General features: G+C 59.4%; 1 protein-coding gene across 3 annotated transcripts in view; it reads left to right on the forward strand.

The window, feature by feature from the left end:
* The window catches only part of PTPRF (protein tyrosine phosphatase receptor type F), a 71,652-nt gene that overhangs the window by 14,178 nt on the left and 44,909 nt on the right, over positions 1-12,565 (forward strand). For 2 of the 3 annotated variants that reach the window (XM_007468245.1, XM_007468243.1), the window contains exon 4: positions 8,318-8,506. In XM_007468245.1, the coding sequence (XP_007468307.1) occupies positions 8,318-8,506 (189 nt within the window). Of the gene's footprint in view, positions 1-8,317; positions 8,507-8,924; positions 8,934-12,565 lie in introns of all 3 variants that reach the window. The other variant, XM_007468244.1, reaches the window with a different exon arrangement.

Below are 12,565 nucleotides of genomic sequence, written 5' to 3' on the forward strand. Positions count from 1 at the left end.
GGAGGGAAGAGGCCGAGGAGCAGGGATAAGCCATTTCTGACTTTGTGGTGGGCACCTGGCTCTGGGGCCCCCGAGTGCAGGAGGCAGCATTTGCCTCGTGGTCATGGCTACAGCAGGTAGCGTGCACCCTGCGTGTGGTGAGTGCCCTTTGTGCTTTCTGTAAGGCAGTATGTGTGAGGTGTGTGGTGTGGTGTTACAGTCTTAGGGGCTGTGTGTGCCTTATGGGTTGTATATAAAGCAGGGGGCGTGCGTCCGGCTGCATGTGTGTGTGCGCGTACATGCACACGTGCTTGTGCGTACACACATCAGGCAGTGTGTGTGGGGTGTGGTGTACAGCAGGTGGTGTATACCTTATGGCCTGTGTCTGCGGCGGGGGGAGGGGTGTGCAGCAAGCAGCCTGGGCTGAGTGTGTGCCGTTGGTCTGGTGCTGTGGGAGGCCAGAGATGCTGTGTCTGGGCTCATTGTCTCCTGGACCCCACAGGATCCCTGCTCGGAGCTGTCGGTCAGCCAGGACAGCTGGACAGAGATGGACGTGGGGCAGAGTGGTTAGGCTGAGCTGTTCTCAGTGCCTCTGAGAACTATACCTCAGCAGTTCCTCTGCAGCCAGACCAGAAGGGAGGGGGCCCCAGATAGGGATCCGGCCCAGACCTTGGGACTCTCTCCTCTTCCTCCCCTCCCCTCATCAAGCCCAGGCTCCCTTTCACCTGTTCCCACCTGGCCTTGATGTCTGCTGACTGGCCAGGACCACACCGCTCAGGCCACCCAGGAATCCAGGTGCCCGCATGGAATGCCTGGCCTTGCCCGCTTCGTTCTGGATAGGCCCTGCAGGAGGCCAGCTGTCAGGCACGTGGGGTCGTGACTGGGGGAGGCGGGCAGTCCGTGCTGGGCTGGGACCCCCAGGCTCCTTAGTGGTTCTCACCCTGGTTTTGGGACCGTGGGATGATGGAGGCCCTCTTGAATCCCACCCACCCACAGCCCCTTTGGAAACAGCCCCAGGGACATGAGGGCTGATGAGCAACATATGACCCTGTCCTGCGGTCCTGGGCTGGCTGAACCTGGAGTGGGGCCAGTACAGAAGCTTGTGTTTTCAGGGTGGGTGGGCGTTTTCCCATGGAGTCATCTCTCCCTGGCCCAGGCCTGACTTAGGAGGGTGGGGAGTTTGGGTAAAGGGCTACCAGGCAGAGGATGACTCCTTAGGTGGCAAGATGTGCCCCCTTCCTGTTGCCTGCATACGTGTCTAGGTCATGGGCTTGTTTTGAGGAAGCTGGGCCTGTCACCTCCCTGATGTGCATCCATGGAAGATGTAGAAGGAGCCCCAGCACCTAGAACCCAGGCCAGATTCTGCTCCTCCCCTCACAGCTGAGGCATGACCTAAGTGCTTCTGGCCCAGTGACTGTGGGATCTGTGACCTGTCCTTCCACCCCCACCCCCACCGCCTGCCCCATTGAGACTATGGTCTCATTCAGAACCATGCAGATACGAGGCTCTGCGACCACTTCCTGGAGAGATCTGGGCCCCAGGCGTGCGGGTGGGAGAGGTGTCAGTAGGTGGGCACTGCCAGGAGGGTCTAGAAGATCAGACTCTGGGTTTCTTGGTACCTGGGATCCCCCATTTTTTTCTATTTCTGATTTGTGTTCAAGGTCCAAGCAGACTCCCTTCGGAATGGGCCCACTCGTGGGGTGGGCAGTACGCCTGCCTCTTCTGTTAGCCACAGACAGTGGACACGTTCCCTGTGCCTAGCCTGCCCCTCCCACCCCTGTGGCCACGGGTGCTTACATGGCCCTGCTGTGCCCATGGCTCCCTCGCCCACTGCCATCTCCCCCAGCCTCAGAACCACAGCGGAGCCAGCACCTCCGGGAACAGCTAGCCAAGTCGGAGGTTTTAAATGCCCCTGTGTGTGTACCTTCCCCATCCCTGGTGAGGTGCTCCCTCTCTCTGATTGCCAGGGGAAAGAGGATTTTAATCAGGGGAATGACTTGATAAAATTTATGCTTCAGAAAGGTCCCTGTGGGTACAGAGTGGGCTACAGGGACACCAGTGAGAGGCCGGGGCAGCACTGCAGCCCAGGCAAGAGGTGGTAGTGGCCCAAACCCAAGGCAGTGGGTAGGGAAGGAAGGGCGACTGGGTTTCATGCAGTTTAGAGAGAGTGGTGGCCTGCCTGGCTACCTGTGGGACTGGGGAGGCAGGAGACTCACTGGCTCTGGGCCAGGTAGATGGCAGTACTATTTTCTAAGGTTCAGGTATGGGAGGAGGACCTGGTTTGAGGGGCAAGTTGATGAGTCCACTTAGAAATCTGTTGTATCGGGTGTGCGCAGGCATTGGAGGTAGGGGTGTCAAGGAGGACTGGCACTCCGAGGTACATCTGGAGATGCAGTTCTGAGGGTGGAGAAATGGCAAATCCTACGGAGCCAGAGCCAAGGGGGAGGAAGAGGGCCCGGATGGAGCCCCAGACGTTAGCTCTCCATGTTGGGATGGGAGTTTGCATAGGAATCTGGTGAGGAGGTGTCTGAGAGGTAGGGGTGAGTCCGAGGAAGTCAAGAGAAAAGCGTCTTGAAGGAGCAGGGAGGGGTGCTGTCGAGAGGTCAGGCGGGATGAACGATGAGACGTGTGTTTTGGACTTAGCTCCGTGGAGTCATGGTTGACCTTGGTGAGCACGTTGGCAGGAAGCCATGGGGATGGCAGCTGGGCTGCAGGGACCTGAGGAGTGAGTGGGAGGCTCTCAGTGGTCTGGAGGGACTGGGCCTGAACCTAGGGGAGTAAAGGGATCAAAAGAGTCGTCCTGGAGTAGGACTGAGGTGGGGACCCCAGGAAGAGTTCGCTGTAGGTCAGGGCCCAGAAGCTGGAATGTGGAAAGGGTACAGGCCTGGGGACGGTGCCCAGGTTCACCTGGGTGTGTGTGGCTGGGAGGCCTCACCAACCAGGTTGTGTAGAGCCCTGTGAGGTGCCAGGGAAGCCCTGGAGGTGGGGGACTGCAAGGGGGAGGCCTCCACTGCTTGGCTGTTCTCAGCTAGCTTGTGCTGCCGACAGGCCCCAAACAGCTCAGACTCAAAAACAAAACAGGCTTTTAAGATGCCAAGTCTGATGAAATCTGAGTGCTAAAAGAGGTGGGAGTTTTCTCTTAGAAAAAGCTGAAAATCAAGCCTGAAAGCTGCGAAGGGAGCCCAAAGCTCCCCAGGCCCCCCTTACTGCCTGGAAGTCTGGGGGTGGGGTGGGGCTCTCTGGGAGAGTGTGGGAGCCTGTGGGTCTGAGGAGCCCTTCCCACCTGCTAGGGGGTGTCTTGGCCCTGACCTTGCTAAGGATGGAGCTGCCTCAGGGACAGGGCCTGAGGCAGCCTTGGTTCCCTTAGAGTGCCAGGAGGGCTGGGGGAACCAGCAGCCCTGCCACCCACGAGGTCCCCTCATGCGTCTCTGTCTGCGTTTCCCAGCTCTGTCCCTGCATGCGTCTCCAGGGACACGTGTGTCAGCATACATGTTATCTTTGCATGTCTGCACATGTGTGTTTCTGCGTCTCTGCGTGCTCTCCCTCTGGATCTGCTTGCATGAGTCTGTTTCCACAGGTGCTTGTCACTGCAGGTGCCCCTCTGCACGCACATGTAGGTTTCTATTTTTGCACCTGTCTCTTTCTCCACGTATATCTCTGTGGGTCCCTGGTTGTGCATGTATCTAGGTGTCTACGTTCAGAGAAGGGGTGAGGCCAGGCCTAACACTCAGGCAAAGGGGAGGGGGTCAGGCCTACAGACGGTGCCACCCCAGGGAGCCTGTGTATGTGTGTGCCTGCGTGCGCACAGAACCGCCAGGAAGCTGGGTAAACATGGGTGAGAAGTTCGTGCTGACAGACGGTGCCACCCGCTCCGGGACCCCGCAAGGCGTCCCCATCTGTCCGCTTCCTTGGTGCAGCCCCCTCCCTCTGGCCCAGACTCCGCCTCAGGCATCCCAGGCTGAGCTGGACAAAGAGACCTGTGTGTGCTTTGTAGGGGGCCTCAGCAGCCCCCTCCCCCAGTCACTGCAGCCAGCCTAGGCTGAGCCCCTGTCCACCTCCACCCCAGCCACATCCATCAGGCCTTAGCTCCAAGCAGCCTCACCTTCACACTGTATCCCCGGACCACTGCCCTTACTCAGGCAGCCCCTCCCTCCCTTCCACCAGAAAGCTCTCCCTGCCTCTCCTGTTCAAGTGTTTCCTACTCTTGCATCTCCCTCCTCCTTCAGGAAGCCACCAAGATAGCAGGTGAGCTGTGGAGTTGAACTGATCCAGCTCCACTGCTGCTGTGGGGACCTCAGCCAAGCTCTTGGCCCTCTCTGCGCCTTAGGCTCCCAACACCCATCCCCCAGCCCCCAACACCCTGTCACCTTCCTCTGCCCAGTGGGGACAGCAGGGAAGAAGGGGTCAGGGTTCCCACTGCCGTATCTGAAGACCATCGCAATTCATGCACACGTGTGTACCCACTACAGGTACACAGATCTGTGCGGGCAGACACTAGGAATGTGTGCGCCCTACATGTGCACGCAGGCAGAATCCACAAACAGCTGTAGAGGCTCCCCAGTACCTCTGAGGTCCCCTAAAGTCCCCGTGGGTTTCTCTTTCCTTCGCGGGGACCCTTTTATCAGAGGCTGGATAGACCTCGCCCCAGAGGCACAGACACTGCGGAAGTCTGGCACTGAGACTGCGAGGCAGGTGTAGGGACCTCCCGGCGCTGTGCACACCAAGGGGGCAGCCCCCAGCTACGCGTCGGTTGAGCGTGAAAGAAGCTGGGCTTCCTGGGGTTGGGGAGTGGGGTCCCGAGAAGGGGCGCCGTGACGCCGCCCAGGCGGGGGCGGGGGGCGGGCAGCGGCTCGGGCCGCAGATGCGCGCCCCGCGTGGACACGGCATGTGCCGCCTTTCCGCCGCGGCGCGGAGTCTCCGCCGTTGCCATAGTTACCGGCGGCCTGGAAGGGGGAGGGACCCTTCCTCTCCCGGCGCTCCGCAGCCCCTCCGCCCTCAGGACGGGTTTTGAGGGGATTCGGCGTGACCCGTATATGCGTGTGTTGGAACGTGGGTGCATTCCCGAGGGTGGCCGTGTGTGGGGGACAGTCGTGTTCGTTTTGCAGTAAATAAAAACGCTGCGGCGTGTGTGCAGGGGTCTGCAGCGGAGCTGCGGGCCTGAAGCCCAGCCGGCAGAGGGCGTGGTACGGGGGCAGGATGGTGGCTGGCTCCCCCAGGACTACCCTGAGCCCTTCCGGAGCTGGCGCCCCTAACCTGACAGACGTGGAGTCCCACCACCTGGTCTCATGCCAGCCCCACCTCGACTTAACTCTGTGACCTTAGGCAGGTTCCTAGATATCTCTACACCCTCATTTGCTCACGTACCTTACATAGTTTCGGTAAAATCATTTTGTCAAGCATTTTAGCGCGGTACCTGGAACGAGTCAATGCTCCATAAACCTAACCTTTATCCCTCATATCTGGACCTCTGTTTTCCCGGTTGTTGATGGGTTTGGATTGATCATGCAACGTCAGCCTGAGGAATTTGCCCTGGTCCTTAGCCTGAGTGGTTCAGGCTACAGTGGCCCCAAAGCTCCTGTGGTTCCTGGGCGGGGGTGGGGGGGGAGGCGGGGGGGAAGAGGGAAATGTCACAGTCTGATGGTGGCTCAGTTCACACCAACCTGCCCAGTGCTCGGTTTATTCAGAAACACACGGGCGTCAGTAATGGCTGCTGTCCTTGGCTATATTTGAATGTGCCGGAGGCCCCCGCGGGTGAGCGTAGAAGGAAGAGCCAACAGCAGGTCATTCCCGAGGGGCTGGAGTCCTCCTGTGAGACACGCTTCCCTTCCCCAAGGTGCAGAGCTGCAGCCTTCTGACTTGTGCCTGGAAGCCTAGTTGGCACAAGGGACTGGCTTTTGGGTCCCGCTGTTTTATGGACAGCTCTTCACACACGCCGGTTTTAGGCTCAGGCGGTTGTGCCTGAGGGATGATCTGAGCCAAGGACAGAACCACTGAGGTCACGATGATTGAGGGAGGAAAATTAATTGTCCTTAATTTGGCACAAATCCCAAAGACTTGCCCCGCGTCAGGCATTCAGAGTATATTCCCAGGACACAGGGCTGCAGACGTTTGTACTTCCCTTCCCCTTGAGCAGCACCTTGCGGGTAGAGGTGAAGGCGAGCTCGCTCCTGGGCCCTGCCCCGGCAGGCCCTGCCCCGCTCCGTCCTCCACTGCTCTGGAGGGCTGAGCAGGTAGGATTGAGGTCTGGGAAGAACTAGACTGGTGCCCCAGTGGGCTAGGATGGCTCCAGCAGCCCTGAGTGTCCCCTGGCTGTTGGGGAGGGCAGGGAGGGTGGACGTGGACGGACCCCTGCCTGGGCCTTCCTGGGAAAGCAAGTGACGGCAGGACCAAAGGAAGCTGTTCCCCTGCTTGGCGCATTCCAAGTCCTGCTTCATTTCCATCCTCCCTTTCCTTGCCACTGTTAACGTTGTCCTTTTAAAAATCAGAGCTAAAAGTCAGGACGCTGTGGGATCATATTTGCAGCCAAGGACACGCTGGCTTCATGTCTGGAACTTATAGGGCTACAGGTGGGGACGTGTTCTGCCAGTCACCGGGAGAAGCTGGGAGGCGAGACTGTGCTGGGAGTCCTACTGCTCCCCAGCCCTAGACCCCCCTCTTCTCCTGACAGGGCCACAGTCCCTTAGGGATGCCCCAGGCAGCTGGAGCCTCGGCAGAGTGCCCCCTGGGATGTGCCAGCAGATAGAGCGATGTCTTGCCCCTGCCTGCTGAGGCTCCTCCAGCTTCCTCTCCTGCCTGCCCACCAGCCAGTCTCCCTGGGTCTCTGGAGGGAGCAGCCCCGCCAACCTCTGCTTTCCTCCCTTCTGAGGATCCCACTTGTCTTTTCCCTGGCACAGGAGCCTGACCTCAGCAAACATCCCCACACGCTTGTCTTATGCTGGGCCTGCAGGAGGGAGACGGGAGCGGTGCTGGTCTCCTGGTCTCCCCCACCATTTAGCCCCGCTCCCCTGCCAGGAGACTGACAAAGAACAGGGTTCCCCTTCCCGCATTGGGTGTGCCTGGCATCCACACTGGCAGAGAGGCTTTGCCAACTTCTCACACTCACTCTGTGGTTTGCTCCTGGAAGGGAGCGCCTCTCGCCACCCCAGGACAGAAGAGGGGGCCCCAGGCCCAAGTCTTGGTACCTGTCTGCCCCCAGTGGCCCAGTCCTTGCTAGTTATAATAACGTCAACCATTGGGTTGGGATTCTTTGTCAGGCACTCTCCAGCACCTTATGTGTATCGTTGCATGTAGTCTTCACAACGGCTTTACAAGGAGGGCACTTGAACCCTGTTTATAGATAAGAATGGATAAAGGGAGAGGATTAGTAACACTTCCAGGTCACAGAGCTAGTGAGTGATGGAGGTGGGAGCCCCACTTGGTCTGTACTCATCCAGAGCCTGTGCTACCAGCCCAGTGTGTGCTCCCAGGGGTGCAGAGTGGGCAGCCTTGCCCCATCCCTGGCCCCTCAGGGCTGATGCACGAGTCCACGTGTAGTGAGAGTAGGGGTGTGCTGCTGTGGTCCATGCCTGTTGCTCTCATGGAAGTGAGCCCTCACCCCCTGGCAAGCCGGAAGAAGGCAGCCGTGGAGTTTTGCCCCCCTCATCAACTTTTGGTGTCCTCACAGGGCGTTTTTATCTCTTTAGCCTCCACGTGCTCAGACATGGTCCCCAGGCCTGACCATGGCTTCCAGGGTCAGGACTGAGTGAGGGAGGAGGGTCAGGGTCAGGACCGGGGGTCGAAGGTGGGTCATTGGTAGGGCAGAGGGCGCCCAGAGTCAGGGCCAGAACCCAGGCTATGATGTGGGGCTCTGCCACGTGGTGGAGCTGAAGGCTGGATACAGGCAGTGGAGGGGACACTGCACGTGCAGGAGAGGGAGTGGGGGCTGAACAGCATGGGGAGCCTTTGGGTTGAGTTGTGGCTGTTGATGCCACTGTGTGAGCCCTGGGCCCCCTACAGCCCAGCATCCGTGGAGCACTTTCTGCTGTGGCCAGTAGAGCCTCAATCCTCATTTTCCCAGGCCCTGGAGAGATAAGTGTTCATGTCTGCAGTCCAAGGCATTGCTTCTCAGACCCGGAGACTTCCTGACAGGGCAGGGTGGGCCCCACGGCAGCTCCCTGGCCCTGTGAAGGTCAGGGCTGGGCAGTGGCGCTTGGGACTCTGGTTCCTCATGTCAGGGCAGGCTTCGTGCTTAGAAGTCAGGGCAGAGATAAGTCGATCCCAGCCACCCTGGGAGTCTTAGGGTGGTCCTCGTGGGCAGGCAGTGCCAGCCCTAATGTGCACATCTGCTCTTTATCTACAGAGGAACAGCTGCCCCCCGGCTTCCCCTCCATTGACATGGGGCCTCAGCTGAAGGTGGTGGAGAAGGCCCGCACGGCCACCATGCTGTGCGCAGCAGGTGGGAATCCAGACCCTGAGATCTCTTGGTTCAAGGACTTCCTCCCTGTGGACCCCGCCACGAGCAACGGCCGCATCAAGCAGCTGCGTTCAGGTGAGCAGAGGGCGAGGGTCAAGGGGCCGTGCAGACTTCAGGAAAGGCATCAGGCCGGAACCCAGCGCAGCCTTCCCCTCATGGGCCTGGGTGCCTGGGAGCCACGGGAGGCCTCAGCCTAGGGCTGAGCAGAGGGCGCCCAGTGGATGGGCCAGATCCTGCTATAGGCCCACCTGGCCCACCCAGGAAGAAAGCTTGGCAGTGAGGGCAGGTCAACTGTGATTCTTTCACCTTCCCGGTATTGTCAGACTCCAGACTTCAGTCCGGCTCTGCTCCCTGAGGCACGAGTGTTGTTCCCAGCCTGGTGTTGGGCTCTGCGAAGGTGCTCCGTGTGCGCTCATCCTTCACCTTCCCTGGAGCCTGGCCTGAGGGGGGCCTGGGTGATGCTGCGCATTGCTGCTTCAGACGGCCGGGAAAGAGGCCAAAGGTGCCTGATTCATCAGTCTTCAAAAGGCTGGACCTCAGAGGCTTGGAGCCAGGGGGATGTGCTGCCATCCCTCGGCCACCAGGGCCACCTGCCTCCTCTGGGTGTCTCAGTCGAGCCAGCTTGGAGCCCTGCGAGCAAGGATGCTGCCTTGACCAGGCAGGAGGTGTCGCCCCGTCGATCGACCTGCCTGCGAGGCTCCCGCCAGGATAATTGATTCAGTTTTTGTGGGAACAGAGCAGGCGGGAAAGGAGCCTTGGAATCCGCTTAGCTGCAATTCTGCATCTGCTGCCAGCATGGGCTGCACTGATAGACCTTGGTCCAGGAGCCCTCCTGCTAGCTGTGCGATGGCGGGCTCAGGCAGGATGGCTCGGGCAGCACCAGCCAGAGCCCCCACTGCCCATCACCTATGGTGTCGACACCGCAAAGGAGGACATGACTGTGCCCCTTTCAGGGCCCTACAGGCTGCAGAGGTGCCCTGCCACTCCCTGGGCTGCCAGCCCCTCCTTACCAACTTCTGCCAGGTGGGCACCCCTATGGTGCCCAGGGGAGGAGTGAGGGATAAGCCACCCAGCAGGGGCAGGATTCTGGCCCCAGCCACAGCCACCTGAGATAGCCTGTGAAGTGTTAGCTCATTTACTTTAATTTTAAACTCAACAAGATGGAGGCAGCTGTAGCGCAGTTAATTAAAACAGCTATAATCAAGGCAGGAAACGGTCCACCAGCATTTGCGGTCACTGCCCAGCGCGGCACAGTGACCGCCATGGTTCAGCTCCTCTGCGTTTCCCCGCAGTCCCCAGGCAGGCTCCCCAAGCAGCCAGATGGTCCTCCCCACAGGCCTGGCCTCTGCCCGGAACGGCGCTGACTGTGGCAGCAGTTCTGGGAAGGCACGCTGTCTCGCATGTTCGTTCGTTAAGTATTTATGTAGTGCTTGCTGTGTGCCGGGCCCGGTGGCACCCATTCACGGCCCTGTGAGTCAGCTCCCGCCCAGGACTCCACTGGATGCTGCTCGCCAGCCTCCTCAGCCTCTCAGCAGCCGCCAGCACCCTCCCTCCCTCTTATCCACTCTCTCCTCTGTCTCCCAGGCTTTCCTCTTACTTCTCCGAGTGCCCCTTCTCTGTCTGCCCAGCAGCCCCTCCTGCTCTTTCCTCTAGCCGGGGAGCCTGTGAACCCTGCTCTAGTCCCATAGACACAGCTGTTCCCCCGCCAGCTCGCCCACCCTTATAGCTTCAGGTACCATTTACCTCCACTCCTGAGATTCCCAGTTCTGTCTAACCCAGACGTCTTGCTGGAGTTCTAGACTAAAACGCCCATCTGCCTTCTGGGTGTCACCCTGACTGTGAAGGGTGGTAACTTCCTTGCCGAACAGTGGTACCCTTCTCCCACTGACCCTCTCTCTGTTGAGTGGCAGCCCCTCTAACCTGAAACCTAAGACACACTGCAACTCCTACTCCATGTAAGGAACCGCCAAACCCTCTTGATTTGTCACCCACACGGTTCTCAGTTGGTCCCCTTTTCTCCTTCTGCTGCCTTGGCCGTATGCCAGGTCACCAAACACTGCTCCCTCTGCCTCCAGACTCTCCCCTTGAATCCATCCTGCAGCACTGGTGGAGTTTTCTGCCTGCACCCTCTGTGCTCTGACAAGTCCAGTGGCGTCTTATTGCCTCCATGGTCAGGTGCACTCCTGAACAAGGCACACAGAGCCCTTCTCGCCCTTCCCCAGCTCCCATCTCCGGTTCATTTCATCCCCAGCTGTCATCTTCCCCAGCTCATCTCATCAGGTCCCGGCTGCACTCACTAGCTCTTTGGCCTCGCTTAGGTTATTTAACTTTGAGCTTCAGTTTTCTCCTCTTTAAAAAGGAGTTACAGTGAGGATTAATGGAGACAAAGGCAGTGAGAGCTGTAGTCGACTGGCGTGTGATGAGGGTTCCGTGAATGGGGCTCTCTGTAGCTCCAGCCACTCCCCGACTTGCACTGAGCCCCCGACCACATCCTCGCCCTCTGCTCACATTCACTGGAACGTGAAGCTCCTCTCCTCTGCCTGAGACCTGCTCCTTCAGGACTCACCCTGCTTTGTGTTGTCACCGTCTGGCTCCAGCTCTGCTCACTTAGGCTGGGCACTCTGCAGGGAGGGCCTGGGATTGGCTCCTGTCTGTGAGGGCCCCGCAAGTAGCCAGCACAAGCCCCGCTATAGGACAGGTATCTCTGAGCCCTTAGGATGAATGATTTCCTGAACGTGACCTTTGGGTCCTGTCCTTTCAGACTAACATTCATTCCCCCTGCTTTCTTGTTTGACCTTTCCTGCCTCCTGGAAGCTGTAACCTAAGGGTAGTGGGCCCAGCATCCAACTTCTGGGATGGCACCTGAGGGGCCTCAGTCATCCCACCTCCGCAATAACTGACAGGACTCTCTCCATCACTGCCTGACCCTGGGCCCTGACCCTTGACCCAATAGCTGCTGCCCCTGTCCTGTACCATTGAGAAGTGTGCTGGGGCTGTGCCATGCACATTTGACATCCCTGTTGGAGTGGAATCAGGCCCCTGAGCGCTCGGCTTTTACAGGGGCCTCACGGTTAACGCATCACCAACAGTTTACAAAGTGCTTTCCTGCCTTTGGTTGCACTTGGTTCTCCTGCAACCCTGAGAAGTAGGACAGTTTGTGATTATCATGCCTACTTTACAGCTGAGTTAGGGAGTCACCCACCCTGGGTCACATGGAGATCCGAGTCTGGGGAGCTCCCCTGGGACAGCATCCAGGGGGCTTCTCTCACATCTGACTAGCCTGGAGCCTGGGGAGCAGCTGGACCCTGCTAGGGCCCCAGAGCGCCATAGTCTTATCCTCTCCGGACCGCAGGCCCTCCCTGACCAGTACCCAGAACTCCTCAGGCATCTGCGGGCCGAGCCCCAGCACGTGTCACCAGGGCGTGAAGAGCTGGAGAGGAGGGCAGCTGGCAGCGTGCGCGGCCCAGGCACGAATTCTGCTCGACAAGCGCCGCCTTCTCCGAAGTGATGTCACCTGCCGCCACAACCTGAGCCTCTTGGAGGATTTGAACTTGAGGCCCAGTGTGGGCCCTGGAGGAATGGGCACAAGCTCAGGGAGAGTGGAAGTCAGGAGCGGGCAGCATCACTGGAGCAGCGAGGGGGCTGACCTCCAAGTGGGGCTCCGAGCCATTGCTGTTGGCCTTGCACTCTGCCAAGCCTGGACGGGCCCCTGCGGGACACCACCTGTGCTCCGCTCCTCCCGGCACCTGTGTGTGCGTGCCACCATCCCTGTTACCCTGAAGGACCACTTGCCCACCCCGTCCACTGCTCACCCTGACACCTGAGCCGGGATGCCGGCATCGGGTGTGGGAAGAGGCCTGCTGTCCCAGCGGATGGGACTCTGCGGTGGGCCTGAGGGCTGCAGCCCCTCCTCCGTCCCACCATCAGCTGGTCTGCCAGGAGGGCCGCTCTCAGTGATGGTCCCTTTTGTCTGAACACACTGGCACCCCTCAGGGGCAATGTGAAATCCAGAGGACCCTCCAGTCTCCCACACCCATCTCGGGAAATGGAAAAGGCAGGTTTTTTCCGTTTGGTGGGGAAACGACTTTTCAGAGAGGCCCAGAGACTTGTCACACGACAGGCTAGGTTTCGGAA

Source organism: Lipotes vexillifer, unplaced genomic scaffold (assembly GCF_000442215.2).
Source record: "Lipotes vexillifer unplaced genomic scaffold, Lipotes_vexillifer_v1.1 scaffold661, whole genome shotgun sequence".
Taxonomy (NCBI): domain Eukaryota; kingdom Metazoa; phylum Chordata; class Mammalia; order Artiodactyla; family Lipotidae; genus Lipotes; species Lipotes vexillifer.